This window comes from Seriola dumerili, unplaced genomic scaffold (assembly GCF_002260705.1).
Source record: "Seriola dumerili isolate Sdu_G_001 unplaced genomic scaffold, Sdu_1.0 BDQW01000081.1, whole genome shotgun sequence".
Lineage (NCBI taxonomy): Eukaryota > Metazoa > Chordata > Actinopteri > Carangiformes > Carangidae > Seriola > Seriola dumerili.
Window position 1 is genome coordinate 2,405,289 of NW_019174336.1, and position 25,149 is coordinate 2,430,437.

General features: G+C 43.0%; 1 protein-coding gene across 5 annotated transcripts in view; it reads right to left on the minus strand.

Moving 5' to 3' along the window:
• Positions 1-10,524: 10,524 nt before the first annotated feature.
• Positions 10,525-25,149, minus strand: part of pam (peptidylglycine alpha-amidating monooxygenase) — a 37,480-nt gene continuing 22,855 nt past the window's right edge. For 3 of the 5 annotated variants that reach the window (XM_022744452.1, XM_022744448.1, XM_022744449.1), the window contains 11 exons: positions 20,257-20,386; positions 19,058-19,174; positions 18,890-18,962; positions 18,251-18,461; positions 16,156-16,359; positions 15,457-15,572; positions 14,857-14,953; positions 14,603-14,653; positions 14,136-14,393; positions 13,399-13,458; positions 10,525-12,721 (listed from right to left, as the gene is read on the minus strand). In XM_022744452.1, the coding sequence (XP_022600173.1) occupies positions 12,543-12,721; positions 13,399-13,458; positions 14,136-14,393; positions 14,603-14,653; positions 14,857-14,953; positions 15,457-15,572; positions 16,156-16,359; positions 18,251-18,461; positions 18,890-18,962; positions 19,058-19,174; positions 20,257-20,386 (1,496 nt within the window). In that variant the 3' untranslated portion in view covers positions 10,525-12,542. The remainder of the gene's footprint in view (positions 12,722-13,398; positions 13,459-14,135; positions 14,394-14,602; positions 14,654-14,856; positions 14,954-15,456; positions 15,573-16,155; positions 16,360-18,250; positions 18,462-18,889; positions 18,963-19,057; positions 19,175-20,256; positions 20,387-25,149) is intronic. The other 2 variants (XM_022744450.1, XM_022744451.1) reach the window with 2 other exon arrangements.

The following is a 25,149-nucleotide window of genomic DNA, read 5'->3' on the forward strand; positions in this document are numbered from 1 at the left end:
GCACTGCTTTAATTTCAATTAAATGAATGTTTCCAGATAAACTGAATAAAGTGTATTTTCTTTTCTTACTTGAGACGGCTCGTGTCCTGCTGTTGAGGCTGGGGGTAATGGCCCCTGAGCCTCCATCGTCTCCTTGGTAAATCCATGCTGAAGAGTGGAACGTCTCCATGTAAAAGCCTCTGTCCTCATTGTCTCGAATCGTCATGTCCATGGAGCGAGTGTCCTCTGACACTGGAACACAGAAACACACATATGCATGATGCAGTGCAATAGATATGAAGAGGATCTGACACTGGGACTCTGATTCACACTGAACCTGTTTGCAACTACTGTGCACATGTAAACAAGATCAGGTCAGAACCTGGTCTATGGCTGGACCAAAAACTGTGGAACCACTGTAAACAACTACTGTCAATGGAAAGTAGCTAAAGCTGTCGGTCGCTAAATATTGCTAGATGATGTAATAATCTCATTAGCATATTCATGACAACATGGCCTTGTATTATCATCCAGTATAAGCTGGTTTCAGTCTAGTGTCAGCTGGTTTCAGTCTCTTGTCAGCTGGTTTCAGTCTCGTGTCAGCTGGTTTCAGTCTAGTATCAGGTGGTTTCAGTCTTGTGTCAGCTGGTTTCAGTCTAGTATCAGCTGGTTTCAGTCTAGTGTCAGCTGGTTTCAGTGTAGTTTCAGTCTAGTGTCAGCTGGTTTCAGTCTCTTGTCAGCTGGTTTCAGTCTAGTATCAGGTGGTTTCAGTCTAGTGTCAGCTGGTTTCATACAGTAAAACAATACTCCATTGCAGATAATCAATGACCTCTTGTGTGAATGAGTGGTGCGCAGCAGAGATACTCAACCTGATTCCTCAGTGATGTCACTGGTGATAGAGCTTCCTCCAGCTGAGCTCCACTGTTTGCTCTCTTTGAAGAGTTTCCGTCTCTTGGCCCAGTGGTCTGAGCTGCTCTCCTGGTCTTTGTGGGCCACTGGCTTCAGGTGCTCTTTGGTCTCTATGGAACCTGGAAGTGATAGTCAGCATTCACACCTGGTGAGTTTCATGTAAATATTCACCTGAAATCAGCTGATCATGACATATTTGAAGGCATTACTGTGACTACCTCTGGAGACCATTTGTTTACTGAGCTGCTCTTTAACGTGGACTTCTGTGTCTCCTGGACAGGAAGCAGAGACTGCAGGTTCCTCTGTAGTCTTCCTTCCTGGGTCCAGATGCAGATCACTGGACTCTGTGCTGGTATTTTCTGTTTGTTCACTCAATGGTTTGGACTCAGTCTCCTCTGTCACCTCATGGGTGTTTAATGAGTCTGTGTCTAGTGCAGGGGAAATGCAGGAGTCTCTCACAGGGCCTGTAAGAGGTTTTTCCAAACCACCACCCAGAGAGGACCTGGAGTCCCTCTGCAGGAACCTTTGCTCTAGTGCACCAACAGTGATTGTCATGACTGAGGACTTGTTGTGATTGTGTGGGTTTGAATCGTCCACCTTGTTGTGCAGTAGCAGGACCGGACTGCTCTGCAGGACCATCTCCTCTGAGCCGCTGCAGGACGGAGGGATGACCTGGATAGACAGAGCTCTTCGGCTCAGTTTCTCTGTGAGGGGCTCTGGACTGTGATACTCCACTTCCCCCATCTCCTGGTCGAAGCCACTGTCTGCGACTTCACTCTGATCTACTTTATATTCACAGTCATCAGTGTCCAGACTCTCCACATCTCTACCAACACTCTGCTTGAAGTCCTGGTGTCTGAGATCTTCACCGTGGTTTCTGATGCTGCTCCGTTTCTGACCGTGTTCATTGACAGTAAACACATCATCAGGATTATATTCAAAGCTGCTCATACAGAACGGACTGAGCGATGATGCCCTCCCATCAAGGCTGTTTGGGACATCCAGGTTAGAGCTCCCCTTGGTCTGTGGGAACCTGTCATTGGCCTGCTCGATCCTTCTCGGCCTCTCAGCTTGGGGAGGAAGTGAGCACATGACCATAGAGGAGAAAGACTCGCTGTAGGGTAGCAGCAGATCCTCTTGCATCAGTCCCAGACCTTCTGACGTCCCAGGAAATGTCTGGCGTCTCTTCTTTGGTAGTGGACACGCTTTGTGTTCCACGGTGGCGATGCTGTTGTTCCTGATCCAGGACTTTCTCTTCTGACAGCTGATGAACTCCTTGGTGAAGCTGGACCTGTTGGTGGACAGGGAGGGTCTCATGAACATGGACTCGTAGTTATCAGATTCTGATAAGTGATCAAAAGATGGAGCCTCTGCCTCTGCAGAGTAAGGACATCCAGGTTCTTCTTTACAGGTGAAGTTGGGTGCTGTGTGAAGTTCCCCTGACTGTCCGTGAGCAGGACCACAGGAACCGATCCTGCAAGACGCCAGGTCAAAGGTCAGGTCCTCTAAAGTGTTAAACCTGATGTCTGCAAACTCCTGTGGAGGAGGAACATCCCAGAATTGATCAGTGCTAAAGCTTTTGTGAAACTGTTTCCTATTCTCCTGAGCTCTGATGTTGAACAGTGGTAGTGCGTTTGAAGGACGGTGTGTAGAGTCTGTGGATATCAGTTGTCTGTGATCACTGCAGCACCGACAGTAATTTGGATTCTGCCATGTTCTTGTTGGACTGACTGAAGCACTGTGTCCCTCTGTGCTGCCAAAAGTAAAAGTGTAGTTAATGTTGTGATCCTCGCTGTGATTGGTCAGGTATTGAGGTGACTCGTTGTTTGGGATCCAGGTCCTCTCACACCTGCTCTTAAAAACTGTCTTAGCACTGTCCCCCTTTTCATTCATGAAGACTAACGTGGTCTTAATGCCAGAAGAGTTTGGCTGCAGAACTTCCTGGATTTCGAGTTTGACGTTGGACCCGGAGCAGTTGATCTTCATGATGTTAGTGACCGGTGCTGCTTGGCCGGTCTGGTTTTCAGATAAGGGTTCATGCAGCTGCTGGAACAGGATCTTTGGGGATGAATCCTCCATGTCATTGACGGACACTGATGTCACTATCTTCACACCTTTCTCCTTGTCCTCCGTGGTTTTAGTGTAAATGCTTCTTTGGTTTGGAAACGAATTCAGGTGATTATCTTGTTTGAATCTTTTCTCTTTGGGTGGAGAGCTGTTGTTTTTCTCCTCATCCTCAGATCCTGACAGAGCGTTCTCCTTCGTCTGAGAGTCGGCTTCACCCTTTTCAACAACGTCATCTTTGTAGCAGACGCTGTTACTGTGGTTCTGCTTGTGAAAGATGAACGGTGACACACTCTCTGAAAGAAACAGACAGCACACAGCACGTTAAAAATGTTAAAATCATGAAAACAAGTGGAGAGCAGTAAACACAACACTGCAGCAAACAGACATTAACACGTGATTAGATGTGACAGGACTCAGGACAACATAAGATGATGATCAACATTTTTAAATAGATTTTACAGATTACAACATATATCCATGATGTAACAGGAACATAAACCATGAGAGAACATTTTACCCATATCACCTGTTCATAATCTATATCTACACTTCAAAGATGTAAAAGAAACGAGCCCATAGGTCGTCTGTGCAGCAGGTTATTATAACCCATAGTTCCTTTTTGTTGCTAGGTGACATCTAGTTGTTGTATTAATTATGAAAGGAGCAAAGGGAAAAGTGCGTTGATGTAGTATAAAGAAAGACAAAGTCATTTTCAGGAGGAGGTTGTGGTGGATGGATGGGTCAAAAAAACAGGAATATGACACCAATATACCAACTATTGTAACCATGACAACAACGATCAACTAATGTTGATGAAGTACTTATTTTAAACCAAATCAAGATATTTTCCTAAACCTAACCTTAACCTAACCAAGCCATGACCGTTATTATAGTAACCATGGCGATGAAGGTAGGTACACCGCTATCAGTACAGTTTGCGTATTTATCATTGTAACCATGACAACCGAGGTTGAAAAAAAAAAACACCTGTATGTTTGTTCAGGTTGGAGGACCTGCTGAAATTAAAACATGTTCTCATTCACAGTTACTCATTAAAGTTTTATAAACATGTGCATGAAACATTGAGAAATAGATGAAACACACAGCCTTCCTGTTGCAGGGCGACTTGATGTGCATCAGATTAAACATGTGGCTCCTCATTCAGGGAGACCACAGCATTAACACAGCGACAGAGCTGACACAGAGGACCTGAGGGTCAGTTTGACTCAACTTAGGCAGTTTGTTCTGTGACATCTGAACACATCTAAAAGATGAAGATGCTCAAAGGAGCGAAGAAGCCCCTGTCATAGAGAGCAGTGAGAGGTGATGAGCTGTACAAACAGGGACAGTGAAGTTACAGATTGTTGTGGTTGAAGTTGTGTTAAGAATGAATCCAGCTACTGTCTCATCTCTGCTTCTGGTTCATCTCTGTGTGAAGGAAGTGTGATGAATGGAAAGTTAAAATAAACTAGCTGAGAGGTCAGGGCGCATATCACATAAACACAAATCCACCCGGCCGGCTGGCCTCTTTGCTGCATGTCTATCTCTGCTCTCTCTGTCTCTCACTGTCCTCTCTGATGAAGACATAGCAATGCCCCCAAAATAACTCTGAAGACAATAAACTAGAATAACATTCACACTCACGTTTCCCAAGAGCACATGCTGCATGTTTTTGGATGCAGTGTCTGATGATTTTGACCTTTTCTGCATCACAATGAAACATCAGTGACGGTGAGTGTCGGCCAATCAAATACTTAAAAATGCATCACTGTCACCAACTCCATTCACCTATCTGGATTTGACTGTGGCACGCTTCATGTGAGGTGACAAAAAAAGCCTCTTGGACCATTCAAATAAAAATGAGCATAATTAGAAAGATAGTAAAATGAATAGAACTTTTTCACTATAGCAACACCAAATGTGGTATACAGGGGACTAAAACACAAATGTCTATTATAAATGAGAAAGATCAGCAAAAATATCGTCACAAAAGGCGCCACAAATGCTAAAAATGTGTACCTCAAAATCTGGTGGACAGATTTCCACCAAATTTGGTAGACATGTTCTGGGGGCAAGTATTAGAGTATGAATCTGAAGTGGTATATTGTTTGATGAAAATGGGCGGGGCCAGAGACGCTAGAATTGGCATCATAACTAGAAATTATGTGTAAATGCTTCACAGAAAATATGATCTCAGTCAGCCCGATGGTGGCGCCAAAAGTACGCAGCATCTGTGGTGACAGACGACACTGATGGACTTTTAGCTAATTTGCATAATTGGCTAAAACTCGGCCTCTTCTCTCTGTTGAGCTCACAGGGCTTAGAACCCGCAAATTGCTATTAATTTATATTATATATTAGCTATTAATTCTCATTTTATTTCATTAAGTGAAATTGAAGAATGTTAAATTGTTAAAATTGTTAAAAAGGAATGTGAACACAGACTGGGGGCAGCATGGCCTTTATGATGTGGACAGGTTGAGCACATGCTCTGTGGGCAGCAGTGATCAGCCTAATAAAACATAGTCTATAAAACCCAGGCCCATCACTGTCCCTCTACTGGTCTGAAGCCGTCCAGGTCTTGGCAAACTGCGTGCAGGTGTGGGAAAAATGTGACTCAGCTAAGCACAGGATTAGCCTCGCTGCACCCTCCCCTCCACCCCCCTCCACCCAAAGCTGCAACTCACGTTTGCTGCTGCTGGAGCTCTTCCTCCTCTTGCTGTTCCTCCTCCTCCCCCTCTTACTCATTCTTCAGCACAGACTCACATCAACTGCAGGAGACATCAAAATACAGAGGTTTCACCTTTAAACACTTGAACTGGATGTTTCACATGCTAAACTCACATCTGTCAGAGTGAATCTCATGTGGCCTCGTTTGCACTGAACTATGGGAAACACTTAATATGGAAGCAAACCCGTTGTTCTCTGTGTGGAGGGAAGGAACATGAGGAACACAAACACTGGGCTTCAGATAAACTGGAAATGAGTGTCAGCTTGTTTGGCAGAAATCTTTTCTCTGTGCATTCTGGGATATCTTACTTTACATGGAAGTGGAAACATCCCAGATACATCAATACAACAGCAACATCAATACTACAGCCACTACTAGTAATAATGATAATGGTTATAGTAATGACTAAATGCTGAATCAGCTCCTATGATCTGAAGGAATATCACAGGTAGTTTAAAGGTACATGACTGTGTGAACACACCCATCAAACACCTGAACCTGCACCTGTACCTGCACCTGTACCTGCTGCTGCCAACAGACTGAACCGATCCCTGATTAAGCTGCTGGTCAAAAGTAAAGGATTCATTCAGTCTGAATGAACTCTGGCTATAAATAGATAAACCTGGAAACAACTTAATGTCTAATAATTACAACGTTTACATGAATATATTTTAATGAGAAACATGAGAAAACAGATGATTTCCACATCACAAGCACAGACATTCAGTCTTAATACAAAACTGAAAGAGAAGCTGTAGAGATGCTTTCAGAAGAATAAAGAAGTTACTGTTATCTAATTACTTGTTAAAAAGCTTTGATTTGTGGGGTCACATGACCTGGTGAATCATAGTTTACCTTCAGAAACACAAATAAACAGCTGACTTACCTTTGGTGTGAAGTCCTGATATCAAAGCTGGAAGAGTCAGATCTGAGAAAGACCTGCGGACAGTATGTCTCTGTATGTGTCTGTATGTGTCTGTGTCTCTGTGTGTCTCTGTGTCTCTGTATGTCTCTGTATGTGTCTGTATGTGTCTGTGTCTCTGTATGTGTCTGTGTCTCTGTATGTCTCTGTATGTGTCTGTGTCTCTGTATGTCTCTGTATGTGATTGTGTCTCTGTGTGTCTCTGTGTCTCTGTATGTCTCTGTATGTGTCTGTGTCTCTGTGTGTCTCTGTGTGTCTGTATGTCTCTGTATGTGTCTGTGTCTCTGTATGTGTCTGTGTCTCTGTATGTCTCTGTATGTGTCTGTGTCTCTGTGTCTCTGTATGTCTCTGTATGTCTCTGTGTCTCTGTATGTCTCTGTGTGTCTGTATGTCTCTGTATGTCTCTGTATGTCTCTGTGTCTCTGTATGTCTCTGTGTGTCTGTATGTCTCTGTATGTGTCTGTGTCTCTGTATATCTCTGTGTGTCTGTATGTGTCTGTATCTGTGTCTGAGAGCAGCTGCTGCGTTTCCTCACTGTCCACATCGTCTGCTCCACTTCTTATTGTTTCTATTCTCAACGTAAAGCAGCTTATTACACCTAATCCCATGAGCCACTGGTGATGTCAGCTTGAAGCTCGTTGTCTGCTTATTCACTGGTGAATGAGACGACTCAGATAAAACCAGATCCTGGAGCCGTTTCAACAGGGTCCTGCAGATTTACATGCTAAATGACTGCACTTATACAGAGCTGTTATCAAAAGGTCCTGGAGGAGTGGCAGATTGCAGCCAATTACCTCCTGAACAGAGAGATCAATACGCTGCAGTTTTATTTCTACTTGAACTGACATGGTTGTACTTCTCTGATACTAGAATATGTGTGAAATATGTATGTGTGTGTGTATATATATATATATATATATACAAACATATATACATTTTTACACTTTTACATTTTAACATCTAAATGTTATTTTCACACAGGCAGTCTGTAGATCTGCACCTGACACAGCAGCTCCACATTACTGTCTCAATACATTATCTCATCACTTATATCAGATTGTGTTGTCTTGCTGTGTTCCCTGATCTCAGAATTAGAGGTCAAAACTATTAAAATATTAAACCATGGTTTTCCTTTAAAATTCCGCGACACGGTTCAAAGAAAATCCATCACATAAAGGAGGTAAAGATGACACCTCCATCAAGCCTCCATCGTCATCAGTGACAGATCCATCACTTCCATCATATATTAGACGCACAGTCAATAACTTCTGCCTCTAGGGGTCTCAATCGAAACAATAAGACAAGACAGCGTTGGGTGACGTCATGAAATAGTGTGGGATCATGGGGGTTGTTGTCTTCACCACCATTACCGTAAGCTCCTCCCGGTTTGGATTCCTTCAGTGTCAGTGGTTCAGGAAATCAAACAGACCTGGTGATTATAACGGTTGAAAACACTGAATGAAGCAGTTTGACATTTAAAGTCAGAGTCTGAGCGACGCTGTACGGAGGACAGAGACTCAGGGAAAAGTTGGAGCTGAGCTGTCTAACATTTCCTCAGCTTGTTTCTCTGATAACTTCAGATCCAGACGTCTGACGACTAAAATCCTTCGTCTGGTTCAAATATAGAGCTGAAAACCACCAAGGTGTAAAAAGTGTATGTGGCTTAAAACTAGATAAAAGCACATAGAGGATATGATGTCATTGACAGAGGACCAAATGACTTTACCGCAGAAATAAACATGTTCACAGCCTGGTACAAAAACAGTTTTGGTCTCTAGAGCTAATTTCCTCCTTCATGACAACTGTTCTGGGGAGAATCTTTATATAACTCACCCATTTACATTTTATTGTGGATTAAAGTTCTGCATAATTTAGGGAATGGCTGCTTTGAGTGACTGGTGGGTAGTTCACTAGCTAATTAGCCAGGAAATGAATTACCTTTGGGTTAGCTAACAGTGCTAACGGGAGCTATGCTTGTCACAGTCTGGCATCATGCACCTTGATGAAGTCTCAGCTCCACACACGCCTCGCCTCTTTGTCCATTTTTGGATTGGCTGGAAGTTAGGCGGAGCCAGACACTGCCAAGGTGGTGACAGAGTAGCGGCTTCAAAAACTGCTCTTCAGAAACCTGTGGATGACGTTACGGAGACTACATCCATCTTTATTTACAGTTTATGGTCTGAAGAAGCATACTGGTTGTTGTTACCAGATGTCTTAAGAAAAATCATCAGTCATCCAACCTCTGGTCTGACACAAAAACCTCTGGGACACTGTGATGCTTTGCAGACACTTTATTACACAAATAACATAGTTACTGAAAATAGTACTCTTGCAGCAAAACCAGTGTGTTACAATAAATATCAGATAGCCCACAAGTGACTGCAACATCAGGAATGCATTTCTCTGGCATGCTGTTGAGGAAATCATTCATTCAAACTTTATGGCAAACTGACGGATGAAGGATGAAAAGAGCTGGGAATGAAGGAGTGAGCAGATGAAATGAAACCTGAGAATACAGACTGAAACTGAATGTTCTGAATGGACAAACAACACATCTGTGTTTCTCTGTGTGTGACTGTTTATGAGGCGTGTGCTGGGAATTAGCTTCTATTGATGGTTATTAGTTGTTGCATTGTTATTCGGGCGACTCGTGATTGTTGACACCAGATTTCACTGAATAACTTACTTTGATATTTCCAACCATATTCTCAGTTTTCCATTCGTTCTACTCATAAATGAGTCATTTATACAATCACAAATGATCGATTATTAATTTATCATTTGAAGTTAAGTCTGAAGCAGTGGACAGAAAAGGAGAGCGTGAACTGAGGAATGTTAGATTCTGGTGGAAACTATTCAGACTGAACTGAATATTGACAATATTGATTTTTGTTATCCAGATAAGTGGTAAAGAATCCTAATCCTAGCCCTTTTATACTGTGCAAGTCCTGACATTGAGTCTAATCCTACATCATTACTGTCCTACGTGATACAGTCACTGCAGCGTAAATCAATAAATGAGCCCAGTGGAATGTTTTCATTAAACTGGATTCTGCTGCGGATCCATTCAAAATATGAAGACAAACATTTAAAGGACAATTCCAGCGGTTTAGGCTCTGGGGAATATATGTGGGTATTTATAAATGTTTTCTGAAATTTTATAGATGAGCTGATTGATCAAGTGATCAAGAAACCAGCTGCCAAATTAATCAATAATGGGATAATTGGTAGTTGCAGACCTGTAATGTTAGGTGATGCAGTGCAGACCAAGTATCAGCCTCGGGCTGAAAAATGAAGCCAACACTGAAGAACCAAAAACTGCAGTTCCTCTAATGGCCGCTAGAGTCTGTCTCCAACAGTGAGTCAGTCCCCATAGACTCCCATGTTAAAATGTCCAACTTTACAGCAGAAATAAACATGTTTACAGCCTGGTACAGAAACTGTTTTATTAAGCCTTAAAGTTATGTACAATTGAGGGCGTGGCCTCTTTGAGTGTATGCTAGCCATAAACCAGCATACACCAAAGTCTCGGCTCCACACATGTCCCTCCTCTTTGCCCAATTTAGGATTAACTGGGAGTTAGGGGCGGAGTCAGTCACTGCCAAGATGGTGACGGTGGAGCAGCTCACTCGACTAAAGTAGAACATGTGTTTCAAATGGAGAGCAGAAATATAAAGTACAGTACGTTCTGTAGGAGCTAAAACAGACGGACTGCTCCTTTAAGTTACATGTCAGATGTTCATTTCTCAGTTCACGCTGTTTCTTCAGTTGTAGTTTGATTATCAACAGTGACAGTGCTGAGACTTGGCTGTTAACAATGTTTGATTGGCACCGCACACACAATCACAATCTCTCTCTCACACACACACACGAACACACACGCACGCACGCACATGCACGCACATGCATGCACACACACACACACACACACACACACACACACACACACACACACACACACTTTTGTCTTTGTGAGGACACTCATTAACATAGTGCATTCCATAGCCCCTTACCCTGATCTAAACCTGATTCAAACCTGAAGACCGGACAGTGTCCTCACTGGTTCAGGTCTACGACTCAAAGTGGTCCTCACAGCGACAGAATTACAAGTCCACACACACAAACATAAATATAGATATATATCTATTAATATCTTGAATGGAAGAGAGATCAGTGTAGTAGAAGCTCTACTAGCAGCAGCAGCTGTTTTCATCCCGTGATACATGTTGTAATGGCAGGTGCTGAAGAAAGGCAGAATACACACATGAAAAGGCACAAAATTACAATGAAATGTCACCGATGTAAATCATGAGCAGTTCAGCTTCAGTTACGCTGTGAACAGCTTCACTACATGGAAGAGGTTCATGCAGGGAGGGATGCATTTCTCCGGGTAAACTCAGCTGTATATTCATCAGTGCTGTTAAACTGTGTGTTTTCAAAATCATCATAAAATATCAAAGTTCTGTAACTGATTCTGCTCAACTGAGTCTCACTCACATGTTTACATGTCATTAAAACACAAGTCCAGACTCAGACACAGAGCAATAAAATAAACAGTAGACTACTAAACAGGTGACAACAGCAGTTTCCTGTTTTTCCTCAGGGCCCTGTTTTAATGGAGCAAACACAGTGACCAGCACAGAGGCTGCGGCCCTAATAAACACAGACCAGAACCAGAGACGTGTGGGCGTCTCCACCTGCTGCTCTCGTTCATGGATGTGCAGCAGCTCCAAGTGTAGAGGAGCTGATGGAGGTGAACAGAGATCAGAGGAGGTGTTGCTTCATAAATACACTAAATAATATAATAACTACTGTCTCATGTGTGGTCACATCATATCATATGAAATGACACTTAAACTAAAAACCTGGAGAGGAGCTGATGCACAGATTCATGGGCTGCTGACATCTGATCAGTCTGATGTAGGTGGAGGTGAGTGGTTTGTTCTGTAGCAGCCTGTAATCAAGGTAAACACAGTGAATGGCCAGGTGTGATGGCACCATGCTCTGGTTTGGCACAGTCAGAGGCTGCAGGGGTTTTAATGGTTTAATGAAGCTGCTCTTAAACTCATCAACATGCACCAATGAAGAGTGTTTCATTAAAACATTCTCTCCAAGCTTTTAGTTAGCTCCTGTTGACAAAATCTACAAACTGACAGCGGTGCGACGTTGCTCCAGAGATGTGGTTCTGAGACAAGAACTCAGCTCTGAAGACCCAACTTCTCCCAAAATACCAGGGTTTCTCTTTGTGAGCCCACCTGTGTGCACCCCTCTCTCACCAATGTCACGGTCAGGAAGCTGTCAGTGTGCTGGTCACAGCTCCACCATGAAAACAGAACCCTTAATGTTTTCAAACAGGTCACTGTCAGTGTGAATGAATGAGGACGTGAACTGACCATGAAACACATTTCAGTCGTAGAAATTCTCCTTCTAAAAAAGTCATTCAGTGAAGTTTGGTACATTTCCTTATGAATTCAAAATAAAAGTTCAGTCACCAGCTCAGACGTGTTTTCACCTGTTTCCATAAAAAAACAAAAAAAAACTCATTTCAGGAATTTAGACAAAGTTCCTGAAACAAGGGAAACTCCAGGATAAACTGATCTGAGCCCATCAGCAGGTTCTTCTTGTTTTAAGGCTAAATCTTTGTCCCTGTGGATTGTGCTGATCATAATTATAATAATTCCACTAATGCTGTTTGATTTGGGGAAACAAATCTTTGACACTCTTATGTGTGAATGTGTCACCGAGGCTGTATCAAGACCTCGGCTAAATTAAATAAAGATTAAATAAACGGCCTAAATTATACCAAATTATTTTATATACAGTATATATTTAAATATATAAACAATAAGATTGGCAGCTAACACAACAGTTACACACTTGATGAATAACATACATCTTGGCAATGTAAGCAGAAGGTGGCTGGGCCCAGAGCGTCTAGGAGGAGGACTGAGGAGGCGGCAGAGCAGAGTACTCCTCGTTCTCAGAGTCACTGCTGTCCTCGTCGTTCCTCTCTTGGTCGCTGCCTTCAGTGCTCAGCTGGTCGAAACCCTGACGACTGTAACCCTTATGGGACGCAAAGAAGTTCCCCAGATTCAGAGTGCCCACCGCTTTACCTGAGCAGAGGAGGAAACAACACGTCACTGACAAGATGATGTCTACAGACCGATGTGTCCTTCTCAACAGGGACTCAAGAACACATACCTTCAATTTTTTAAGTTTTTCTTAACTAAAAGAACGTTAGTATTATAAGCAAAATATACTTAGAGTATTAAAAGTTTTTTAAGCTGTCAGGAGTGACGGTTTCAGCAAATAGGACAAAAAGCGTTCCCTCTGAACCTTTCAAGAATGGGATTGGGACTGAAAAATTGGCCTGGGACCAGTTATCCCTAGTTTCAGATTGCAGAGTGAATCATGTTACAAGCTTCACCGGCTGTCAAAGAAATGGAAATGTTCATGTAACTCAAATGTGTGAGCACAGTAGCTGAGAAAATCTATTTGGTAGTTATCAGTGGATGTTGTACTAACAGGTGTAGCCTGCTGGATGACTGCACAAGCACAGGCTGTTCTTGTTCAGAGCTACTCTCTGTCTGTCTGCATGTACTGTCAATGTTCAGTAACACTGATATCATCCTGTAAAATTCAGATCCACTGGTGTGTAGAGAAACCATGTTTGTTTGGAGATTGAGGTCATAGAATACTACATAGTACAGGTCAGAGAATCGGTTAAGGGACACCTGCACAAGTGAAAATACAATGGGTAAAAATTATTTTAGTGTCAGAAATGACTTACCTCGTATTTTTCCCAAGATCCCTCCCACAGAACTGGGTTCAGTTTTCACCTCACATCGGTCTGAAAATATACAATATTCAGAATATTTAGCTGAACACTGACCAGATGTTATAAAAGACAACAGAGCAGAGTGAACTGGTTTCAGGGTTCATTCCTATTTTCAGGAAAAGCTTTGTATTTAGAGTAAAAGCTAAAAGGTAAACATGTTTTACATTAATGTCTATGCTTCATTGTATCATCTGATCTGTGTAAGAAAGATGTGAGCACACCGACCTTTCTCCTTCTCTCTATCGGCTTCCTTTATGTCGTTGATCTTGGTGTTGTGTCTCTCCTCCCTCCCTCCCTCTCTCCCTTTCCTTTTCTTTCCCTGCTCTCTCTCTTCTTTTTCCTGCTCTGAGCAAATATCTTCTAACTCAAGAGCTTCCTCAATCGTAGAGCTATAAAAGCTTTAGAGATGTTTCTCTCCAAGTCAAACCCTTCCGGCTCCTCTGTCACATAAACTCGTCCTGATTGGTCCTGTAGACGAAAACTGTGCAGGCCATATCCTCAGATACCACCTACTATCAAAACTGATTTACAAGCACCAAACGCACATTAAGGAGCGCTTCTTGAATAACTTCATTGTTTGGGGACAAAATCCACTGATTTATATATAAAATGTGTCCTGCCATATGGAGGTCTGTGGCCCGGTCTATTGACGGACCCTCTTCAGTACAGCATCTAACTTTCATACATACTGTTCCTCCTCCAGCAGATGAAGACTCCTATGGAGATGACCAGCACCAGAGGGATGAGCAGCAGTGTGGTGATGATGGCTGGAAGTACACCGCCCCCCCTGTTGGGCTTCGCTGCACTCTTCTTCTTCTCGTCCTCCTCCTCCTCTTTCTGTTTCTGTGGTTGAGGCAGTTGAGCCACAGTTTGCTTCTCTTGGACGGCTGCGGGCGTCGACATGTTGTGTTCAGGCCTCAGCTTCGTTTGGATGATCGTCTCCATTTCTACACAGAGAGAAATGTTTTAAAAGGGTGACGAGCCTCTGATATAATGGCCTGTACGTTAAACATTGTGCGCATGTGTTTTGATGTGTCTCATATTCCACTGTTGTGTGTGTGTGCGTTTCTTTGTCAGCAGCATCAGGCAACAACCTCAGCATCAGGAAGTACATATACTGACATGATGAACACAGGCTGAAACTCTGAACACTCACCTTCAAGCTCTTGAACCTCGATTCCCGCTTTCTTTACAGAACGATGAGACTCTGGAAAATTAAGAAGGAAAAAAATTATAATTCCAGTAAATATCTTTAAATGCAGTGGTGGACAGAGTTTAATAAAACTCTTTAACACAAGTTAAATTACAGGTAGGCAGTTAAACGTCTTCAAACACTGAAGAAAACAGTGGATCTGTTTGACCTCATGCACACACACAAGTTAAGATGGAGAACGTCCGGTCTGATCTTACTCTCAGTGGTGAACTTGAAGACGGATTTACTGCCTGCATCTCCGACAAACACGCTGCCATCCCTGGTTTCCACGATGTCATGAGGCATTTTAAACTCCTGCAGATGAAGGAAAACACAGATTAAAGGCCGGTGTCATCGCAGTCCAGTTCATGTAGCGGTCTGGAGCAAGACAAACCAACTTACTGTAACCAGGTTAACTCTGACCTGTGTTTGCATCAGCAGTCTCTAATTCATATAGTAGATACATGTAATTAATCTGCTTTAGGTGTATCTGGATCACACAGACTGGAACACTGAAACCAAACCTGGACAGGTACGTCTCTCCTGCTACTCAGGTAACAGAATGACACAAATGTCACAAAGGTTTCTGCGAGTTGTGGACGACCACCAGAGACAGGATGTAATAACTGGACATCTGTCACATGTACGTGAAGGAGGTCGAGACCTCGTACCAACAACTACGTCAAAACAGCCGCAAAAATGATGAATGAGTCGTGGCTCCACAAGTTGTCTTTAATCATACACAGCCTACACCACAGAATACATAGGACTGAATGAGTGAGGTGAGAGGGTATGTGTGTGTGTGTGTGTGTGTTTACCTTCTTGTTTGGCTTGAACGTATCCAAAATGTCCTTTGTTGAGTAATTTATAACAAACCCTCTGAGTGGCGCTGAGTGATACGGAGATTCTCCATTTACTGCAAAGATCAAGCCTTCTACACACACACACACACGCACACACGCACACACACGCACACACACGCACACACACGCGCACACACACGCGCACACACGCGCATTAACATGACATTAAAACCTTGTGGGAAGCCAGGTGCCTTCAGTGTTCAGGCGGCTGCAGTTGCAGCACAGCACATTTCTTTTCTTTTCAACTCCTGGCAACATGGTGGCCCTTGTTTTCTATTCTCAGTCATACAGAAATGTAATATTTAACATATATGTCCCTGTATTAAGAGTGATGTTGCCATATATGTCACCTATAAGAGGATATATGATTATCACATATATACATCCTCTGGATAAAAGGAGATATACTGTAAGTTCATAACATAGATGACATAGCTGTAGTAAAATTTGTACATGTACATTCATTAAAAATGTCTATTATACATTTTTATATGATGTTATCAATATATATTTAATTTATTTATGCAAGTTCATTAAAAAGATGTACATATAAAAAAATCTATCTGCTCACAAATGTTTTTCCTATGAATTTCTCATTCATTGTAATGTCCACTTGTTCCATGAAGGTCCTGACCAGCTCAGTCCTTCACTCACCTCCAGCAGGGCTGTAGGTGATGGCAAACACCTCCCCTCCAAACTCTTCCTTCTTTATTTCCTTGACGAACTCTCCAGTCTCAGCGATGAAGCACTGGATACGTCCGTTCTCCCTGTCAGCTACACACACCTCCCGTCTGTCAGGGAGGAACACCAGGCTGTGGGGGACCTGGAACGGTACCCGCCTCCTCCTGTCTGACGAGCCTGCAGCCAGAGACATGAGACCAGAGAGCTGAGGGTGTGTCCAGCGGTGTGTAAACCTACTGAAATATATAAATATATATACACATAGTACAACAGAGGCTTACGGTGTCATGTTACGTAAGAAGCTGAACCAGTTTTTCAGATTCACGGCTAAAGAAGGTCAAATTAAATTCAAACAGGACGACTCCAACTAAACATCTCACTGCTCGGTCAGGTTTTATCAGTCGGATTCACCAAACTCTCTCTAACCCTGTGTAAGGTTTCCTGTTTTGCTCCATTTGTGGGAAAGTTTGATTCACTATATGAGCTGAGTCCCATTTCAGGGGCTTCATCCTGCAGACCACGTCCCAGTGGTGCGACTAGACTGTCCAATTTCAAAGGCTCCTTCAAATGCGTCCTTATTTTATTAGACAGCAAAGGCTCCAATATGTGGATCCTTCAGGGTCCAATCAATCCCAAGATTCATTGTGTGCTGATAATGAAAATATTTTGGCAGCAAACAACACTGACAGAGAGCCTGAGGATTACACTGTTAAGTGTAAGTTTTGGGTTTCAGCTCAGTTCAACACGGTACAGCTGTTAAAACCACGGGCCTTAAAACCTCAAGTTTTTGTGGAAAAAATTTTGTGTCGTCAAAGTTGCTAGGCGACAGGAGCTGCGCTCTCTGATGCAATGGTAAGGGCGGGAACAGCTGCCGCAAATCATAAATCCGAAGAACCCCACCTTCGTAGGCCGCGTCCTCCTAAGGATGTGGCCCCTAAATTGGGACACAGCTGTTGTTTCCCAGGAGCAAAACTAAAACCATCCATCACAGAGCTGTGACATGATTTGACATGAAGTTGCCAAAAAAAAAAACCCATCTAAAGTAAAGGGATGAAGATGACAGGAGCTCAGCAGTCATCTGGAAGGACAGGGGAACACAGGTGATGGAGGCTGTTCACCTGGACAGAGATCTGCATAAAGACCATGAGACAGCTGCTGGACTGACAACGCTTTCTAACGACTAACAAACTGCAGAAAGCGTCACGGTTAAACAGTCATGACAAAGAAACGAAAGGAACGGAACAACGAAAGAAATCTAACAAATAAACAACGAAACAAACAAAAAAATCATCACAGCTCTCAGTGAATCAGCTGCCACGATGACTCATCATCATAATGATCTGGTGCAGGTGCAGGTATTCTGACCTAAAAATGTAATTATTCCACATTCATTCGCATCAAAGTTCTATGTTTATGAAACTGTAGAGAAACGTAGCGTCTATATGACTTGGACCAGTGTTACTGTCAGTTGTCAGAATGTTAAATTCATTCTGATTTTAGGACCCAAGCCGCTGCGGTGAGGAGTGAGCCCAAAGGTGCGTCCCGATTTTCATATTATTCTACATCCTGTTCATGTTCCCATGAGTCAGTGTGTCTGTTACATTCACCGACTCATTAGTGGGTGTGTTAAAAACAGATGCAGAAAGAGGAAACGTGGACATAAACACAGATATAACACTTGTAACACAACAGAAGAAATTTGGATCATTTACATTTGAGGGAGGTGAAACTGTAATTGTTCATTCTGTTAGCACACGACTGAACCAGGAGCCTTGGTCTAACAAGACCTGCTTTACAATATGCAGGTGTGTGTGTATGGGCTTGTTTTACTATATTAATGGGTTCCAAAAACTGGGAGCCCACTTTACTTACGGGGTCCACCGGCTTTGTGGGGACCAAAATGCTGGAGCCCGTAAGTGTAAATGTCCATTTGAGATGTGGTTTAAGGGTTAGGTCGGGGTCAGGTTTTCAGTGGTGATGGGTAAGAGGCTGAAGATTGCATTATGTCAATAACTGGTCCCCAAAAACATGCTAAAAGAAAGAGGTGTGTGAGGAGTCCGGTTCCTACCTGCTCCCCACTCAGACAGGTACCGGCCCCCAGCAGAGAACCTGAGGATCCTGGCGTTGCAGTATCCGTCAGACACAAATATGTCTCCGGTCTCTGGGTCCACGGCCACGTCAGTGGGCTGGCAGAAGTGTCTACTGTCACTTCCTGGTGTGAAGGCCTCTCCCAGAGCCAGCAGGGTACTGTCTCTACCGTCGTTGCTCACCTTTAACACCTGGTGAGAGCACAGAGGGGGAGGGGCTCTTCACTGGTCCTGTTGTATCAAACCTGAGTCTGTTCTGAATACTGAAGCATTAGAACTGACTGACAAATGATTATTTAAACGGTTTATAATGACTGATGATGTTGTTACTTCATCATTAGCTCATCAACATTATGAACTGTTGAAGATATATTGTTCTTTATGACACTGATCAGAGTTTCCACTGCCTAACCCCACCCCTAATAATATCTAACACCTGATGATGAACGCCTGTGACTTTCATGGTGACAAATGAAGACAGGTTTAAACACAGTTACAGGATGTACTAAACATGCTACAATGTAAATATGTTTTTGTAATTCATTGCTCACTTACTTTATGAGTTTCCATTATCAATAAACTGATAGTGTGATCAATAATGTGTGGATAGAGTATCTTACCTGATGAAGAGCCACGTCAGTGACCCAGTAATTATTCTCCTTGTCTGTAGTTATTCCATGAGGCAAATAAAACCTGAAACATCACAGACATGAATCATGACATGACAGTTGTCACTCTTGTCTGTGATACAACGTCACACTCATCTCTGTCATCACACTGTCACTCACATGTTTCTGCCTGAAGCCTTCAGGATGTTGCCTTTAGCCGGATCCACAACCAGAATGGTGGACTGCTGGATGGGACCCAGAGACCTCTGCTGGTACCTGGCCTGGTTGTTAAAGGAGCTGAAGAACAAAGAAAACAGCTGATTTTATAAGTGAATCCACAGGGAGAGAAAGAAGTGATTTTTGTCTACGTTTGGAGGATTTACATTCATGACTTTTGTAAAGGCTAAAAGCCTGTTATTGAATCATGAGAACATTTCAGAGCGATAGAAACAAAGAGCGTTGCCGTAACCACAGTAACTCACTCACACACCTGACTGCATGTTCACAGCACAAGGGAATCATGGCATCATGGGACAAAAAATACAATAACAGATTGTGGATGTTTCTCTCTTTGCCCAGATGTCTGAAGAACTCTCTGCTACTGTGTCTTGTCTGTCAGTGTCTTATCACACAGCAGCGTTATCAGTTATGAATTAGTTTTTCACGCTCCGCTCTCTAGCTGTATTTTCGTTTCTCTAATTGAAATGTCCAGGTGGTATCTGGACATTTCTAGTTCGCCATGGAAACACAGCTCAGTAAATACTCATAAGATGTTAATGATGCTGAGCTAACTCAGAAATGAACTTTAGAAAAGTCACCACAGAGCAAAACAATATGACTGAATGTCAGATGCTGCTGTTCACACCATTAGAGACTACGTGCCTGATGCTTCTGATGATGTGTGACAACTGATATCAGTAACCTATAGAGCTCGTCCTTAACATTGGTTTGGTCTAGAAATGACCTCCTGTTTGTAGTTTACAGAATTACTCACCAAGACCCAACAACAAGATAGGCTATTAGGTTTACTAGGAGATTTAAAAAATACAAGCGTGATGTGTATGATGATATGATTTAACGCCTGGATAGAAGCTGCTGCTAACTGCTCTGCCATCACCTGCCAAAGCCAATGGGAGAGGGAGAATGGTTCAGTAACATGTATGTGCTTCACTTAACTAAGACTGTGTTTGTTTGTTAGCAAAGTGAGGTTTGATTTTTATTGTCACAGTTTGACTGCAACAATAAGATCTTACTATTGTGAGATTGTCACACCTTGACTACGAGCAACTCACATGACATTTAAAACAATATACATTCATATTGTTCAGTTTGATGGACTGACGGCAGTCCTGCACCCACAGACAGGTGGTGTAACTCACTTGGTCCCCCAGTGGTGGTCTCCTCTGTGGAAAATGACCAGGTTAGAATCTGAGTCCAGGGCAAGTCCTGATACCTGACCCAGCTGCAGAGAACTCTGTGGCCACCCCGACACTGGCTCCAGATGGTAGTCTACAACACACACACACACATACACACACACACACACACACACACACACACATACACACACACACACACACACACACTTAACAAAAAGGCTTCACAGAGATGCGTCTTCTTCTCTCAGTTAATTACTGTGATACACAGACACCCACACAATGTTGAAATGAGTTAACATGCAAACACACACGTCAATCACAACAACAACATGTTGCTTCTTGCAGACTGAACTACACTGAACTCCTCGTAAATCCAAACAGTGGACCTGGATTCTGCTGCTGGAGTTTTATCACAGTTTGCTCTTTAAGCTCAGAGAACAGGTTATACTTGTAAATAACTCATTCCTATGATGTGTTCTTCCATCTCATTACAAAGCTAAAAGCTTTACAGTTGTGCCAAACAGCTACACTAAAAAGCGGGAGAGGGGTGAGATGTGATAATCTCCCACAATCCACCAGAAAGGTGCCAGAAATATATGAGTAACCCTTCATGTCCACAGGATCTGGACGTGTTGGTTTCCCTCACTGCTTTAAAGTGGACAGGAAACATTTGTTGTACAGCAGACTGAACGTTCCAGCTCCTTCAGATGCTCTGTGACTGACTATGACAGAGACTTGTGTTGACAGAGATTGGTGCACGTGTGGAACATTTCCTCCAAGTGAAGTATAAGTGAAAATATCTACACATCTGTGATGTCCAGAGTTGTCCGTGTACGCATTCACAAGTCAGTTTAACTGAGGCCTAATGAGATGGATCAGCTGATCAGTGCAGCACTGGCAGTGATGTGGGACTGACTACTGTCCTGACAACCTTAAGCCTTCATCAGGTCCTCTATACCACGGGTCTCCAATCTCCACCTCTCTACTATTTTGACAGAATCCAAGTGTCTGAGAGCTCCTCATGTTCTTGTATTTACCGGTTACATTTATTTGTATCAATATCGTATCAAAAACTCCAGCTGATCTCCAAACCAAACCAGATCAATAAGATCATTTAACAATCATCAAATATCAACATCCAAAAACATGTGAACTCACATTCAGACAAAAACCAGAGTCCAGACCTGAACAGACATGAAAACACCACTGTAAATAAACCTCCATACATCTGACTAGAAGATTCTGTCTGTGTGTTTGGAGCAGATTTACTGAGTGCAGTTTTGTTGCTTAAAGTTTTGAACTACACATCCATGGTTTGTACGAGCTATATTTCTCTGAACCTTTGGGTGAGCTACTGGGAGAGCTCTGATCTCATGTTATCCTGACAGGTTTCTGAGGGAGATTCTAAACAGTGTCAGTCCCACAGTTTATCCTCTTGTAAACTGCTCTGTGATGTTTCCTGATATCTTAAATTTTAATTATCTGAATACACAGCTGTTCCTCATTAACCTGTATTAATTGATGATTTTGTCAGACAAAGACACCGTTTATATAACATCGATCACCATTGAAACAGTTTATGTTGTCAGCCAAACACCATGACGACGGCTGGTTAACCTGCAGCGTTCATTGAGCCACGACTCAGTCACTACTTCATACCTGTTCTGTTGTGGCAACAGAAGCAGAAGACTATGATGTCAGCTGCATTAAAACACAGTACAGCAGGAGGAGAGAACAGCCCGTCACTCAGCAGAACTGGCTCTGTGACAGCAGAAAACAACCTTCAGTTGTCTCTAACCTCCTCCGTGACCACTCATGTTAAATGTTCATGTAGTTAGTGATCCAGCTCAGCTGCTGTCATTAATAAAGTAACCTTTATTAATGTGTCATTAATAAAGGTAACCTTTATTAATGCGGATTTTCATTAGATGAACGTCTGGACCACAAAATAAAGATAAGGTGATGTGCTGTTCTGTGCTCTTCACCAGTTGGCTCTAATGTAGTTTTACCAACTGAAGAGGATGAACCAGAAGAAATGGACTCAGGTCAGCAGTCAGTGTGTCACTGTGTGATCTAAAGTCCATACAGGACGCACATACCAGGAAATCTCATGGTGACTAAAAAATATTTAAGACTGGTCAAATCTGAATTTAAGAAAATTTAGACTTTTAAAGACTTGAGGCCTTTTATAAGTAAATTAAGATATTTCAAGGACCTGTGACAGTGCAGGATTTAAACTTTGGAGCAACAATGACAATGTTTTTATGAGAAAGAAAATACATGGCATGTCTGTTAGACTTCAGGAATACACCTGATTTGTTTTGGTGAGGAACACTGAAACCTCCTTTAAAACAAACAAACCTTCTACACTGAAGCCAAAACAAACGAGGCCTTTGGCTGTTTCCAAGGGGAAGATGAATGAGATATCAGACAGGAGCCTCTGAGCCTCTCTTCTGATTGGCTGACTGTTTCTTCAGTGCTCTAATATATAATATAGCAGATGTCAGGCAAATGGCATTTGGATGGTGGGTCCAGGTGGGCGGGGCTTGGGGCGTGGCTGAGAGCAGTGACTGCTTTTGTTGTGACATCACAAATTCCAGAAGTCCTGACGCTGGTTTTTAGGCTCAGTTTCTTGAATTCAGGCTGTGTGCATTTCTCTGTGGACTGAGGCTTTGACACTTTCACAGTGTTAATAATAGAACCTAGACCTGCTTTATAATTAAATAGCCATCTACCTTTAGACTTGATGGGACTTTTAAAAAAAATGCACCAGGCTGAATGGTGGGGCTGGTTTGAGTGAATGTCAGTGAGTGGAAGGGATAGGAGACAGAAATGAGGAGGAAACACAGGATGCTACAGCCAGGGAGGAAAAGACTCATGAAACAATAAGGTTCACATACTAATCCATTCAGGCATTTTTCATTGATTTTAATTTCATCAATAAAAAAAGTCTGAACATGCATTGAAAAGTTGAAGGTGTGTCCAACAATACGTCCAGTATGTACGTTACATACTGGACCACGCAAAGAAAAAATTTATGTTTTCAGCACCAATGACAAAAAATAACAAAAAAAAAAAAAACAAAAAAAAACACCAGGACCCACCTTGTCCTGTAGCTAGCAGCTTGGCTTCCTGGGGACTTGGCTGTGGCCTCAAGCTGATGGAATTTGTGGACTTCTCCCTCACCAAAACAGGGTCCTCCTGGTCTGGAAGGCTAGTGTGGCACTGGAGCGCCAGGTCTGTCTTTTGCATTAAGCTATCAATCTGAGCCACCAGCTCAGCCTGGGCTTCTGCATCTCGCTGGGGTTGTACTTATGAATGTGAGCTATGTCTTTTACTCTGGCCTAGCAGCTTGGACATGAGAGAATAGAGGTCACCTGTACAGACAGACAGAAGGACAGGAAAGGAGGAACAGAGGACAAGGAGGTGTGTAGGCTGGAGGTAAAGTCCTGACTACACAGGGAAAATGCAGTAGTGTAGTTAAGAGGACTGACGGAGAAATCATGACAGAGCATGAGAGAGGGGCCATGAAGAGCTGGCTCCAAAGAGGGACAGTTGTTAGCTCATAGCGTCGACTCAACAGGCTGAAAACTCTCGATTCCTGCATGAGCTGAGACACGCAAACACAATGAGGATGTAGGTAAAGGGCTGGACAGAGCTTAGCAGAGTAGGGAGAGGGAGGGTGGGAGGAGCAGAGACGCCGGCCTGGAGCACAGATCAGTTGTCTGAAGAGGATGATAGACTGGAAGTCAGCAGACGCACGATCAAGAGTTGTTGATTTGAAGGTAAATCTCAAAGATCTGAATTATGGCATCAGCTCCGTAAAGTTTGTGCAATAGCACCTCGACACTCCACAACGCTAAACCAACCGACCAATCCACGACACACTAAGATTCTTCTGGTTTGGTCGACTGTTAGGGAGCAGCCCTACACATGAGACTTCGTTTCTATAATGTCTCGACCTCTCTGTGCATGCATGCGACCATTTTTGCTTCATTAAAGTTTTTGTGCAAATTCATTTTAAAAATCAAAAACTGAAATCTCTCATTAACAAAAGTCTTCAGACCTTTAATCCAGTTCTTTTGTAGACCCCCTCTTCAAACTCTGAACCTGGATCTGGTCCATCTTCCTGACGGATTCTCTCAGACTCAGACTGGACAGGAAGTTGTGAACGTCCTTTTCAGGTTCTTCCACAGGTTGTCTATGGTCTGGTTTTGGCTGGGACACTCAGGGACAGTCACTGTGGGAGCTGAAAGGTGGACCATCACCCCTGTTTGGGTTCCCAGTCTCTGGATCAGGCTCTTTCTTCAAGGACCCCTCTGTATTTGGCTTGCATTTCACCATCTCTCAGTTCTGACCAGTTCTCTCCCTTGTCCGTTGCTGCTTAGAAGACCCCCACATCATGAATTGCTGGCCCCCCATGCTTTCACTGTAGGGGTGGTGTTACCCAAGTGATGAGAGTAACCTGGTGTTCAGCAGACATCCTGTTTGGAGTTTCAGAGAGTCTTGTTCCTCCTGCTCTCAAGAGTCTTTAAATTCTGTCAGTCAGACTCTGTCTTCTTGTCTCGTCTCTCCCAGAGGACTTCTGAAGCTCTATTAGAGAGGCCACTGGGTTCTTGGTCACTGACCAAGACCCTTCTTGCCCAGTCACTCCTTTCACTTGGCAAGTCACTCATTCTTCACCTGAAAGGAGTAATCTACTATATTTCTTGTAAGTACAAAAAGTCTCTAATCGCCAAATCTCATTCCTAAAGGCCGTGTTCAGAACCGACAAGCCACCATTAATTTTAAGTGGAGCCAGTCTGGACTCCCGAAAAATGTTGAACCAGGACCAACTTTTGCTGCAGATGCGGCATCGTCCAGCAAGACAGCAGTGAACCAATCATTTGAGAG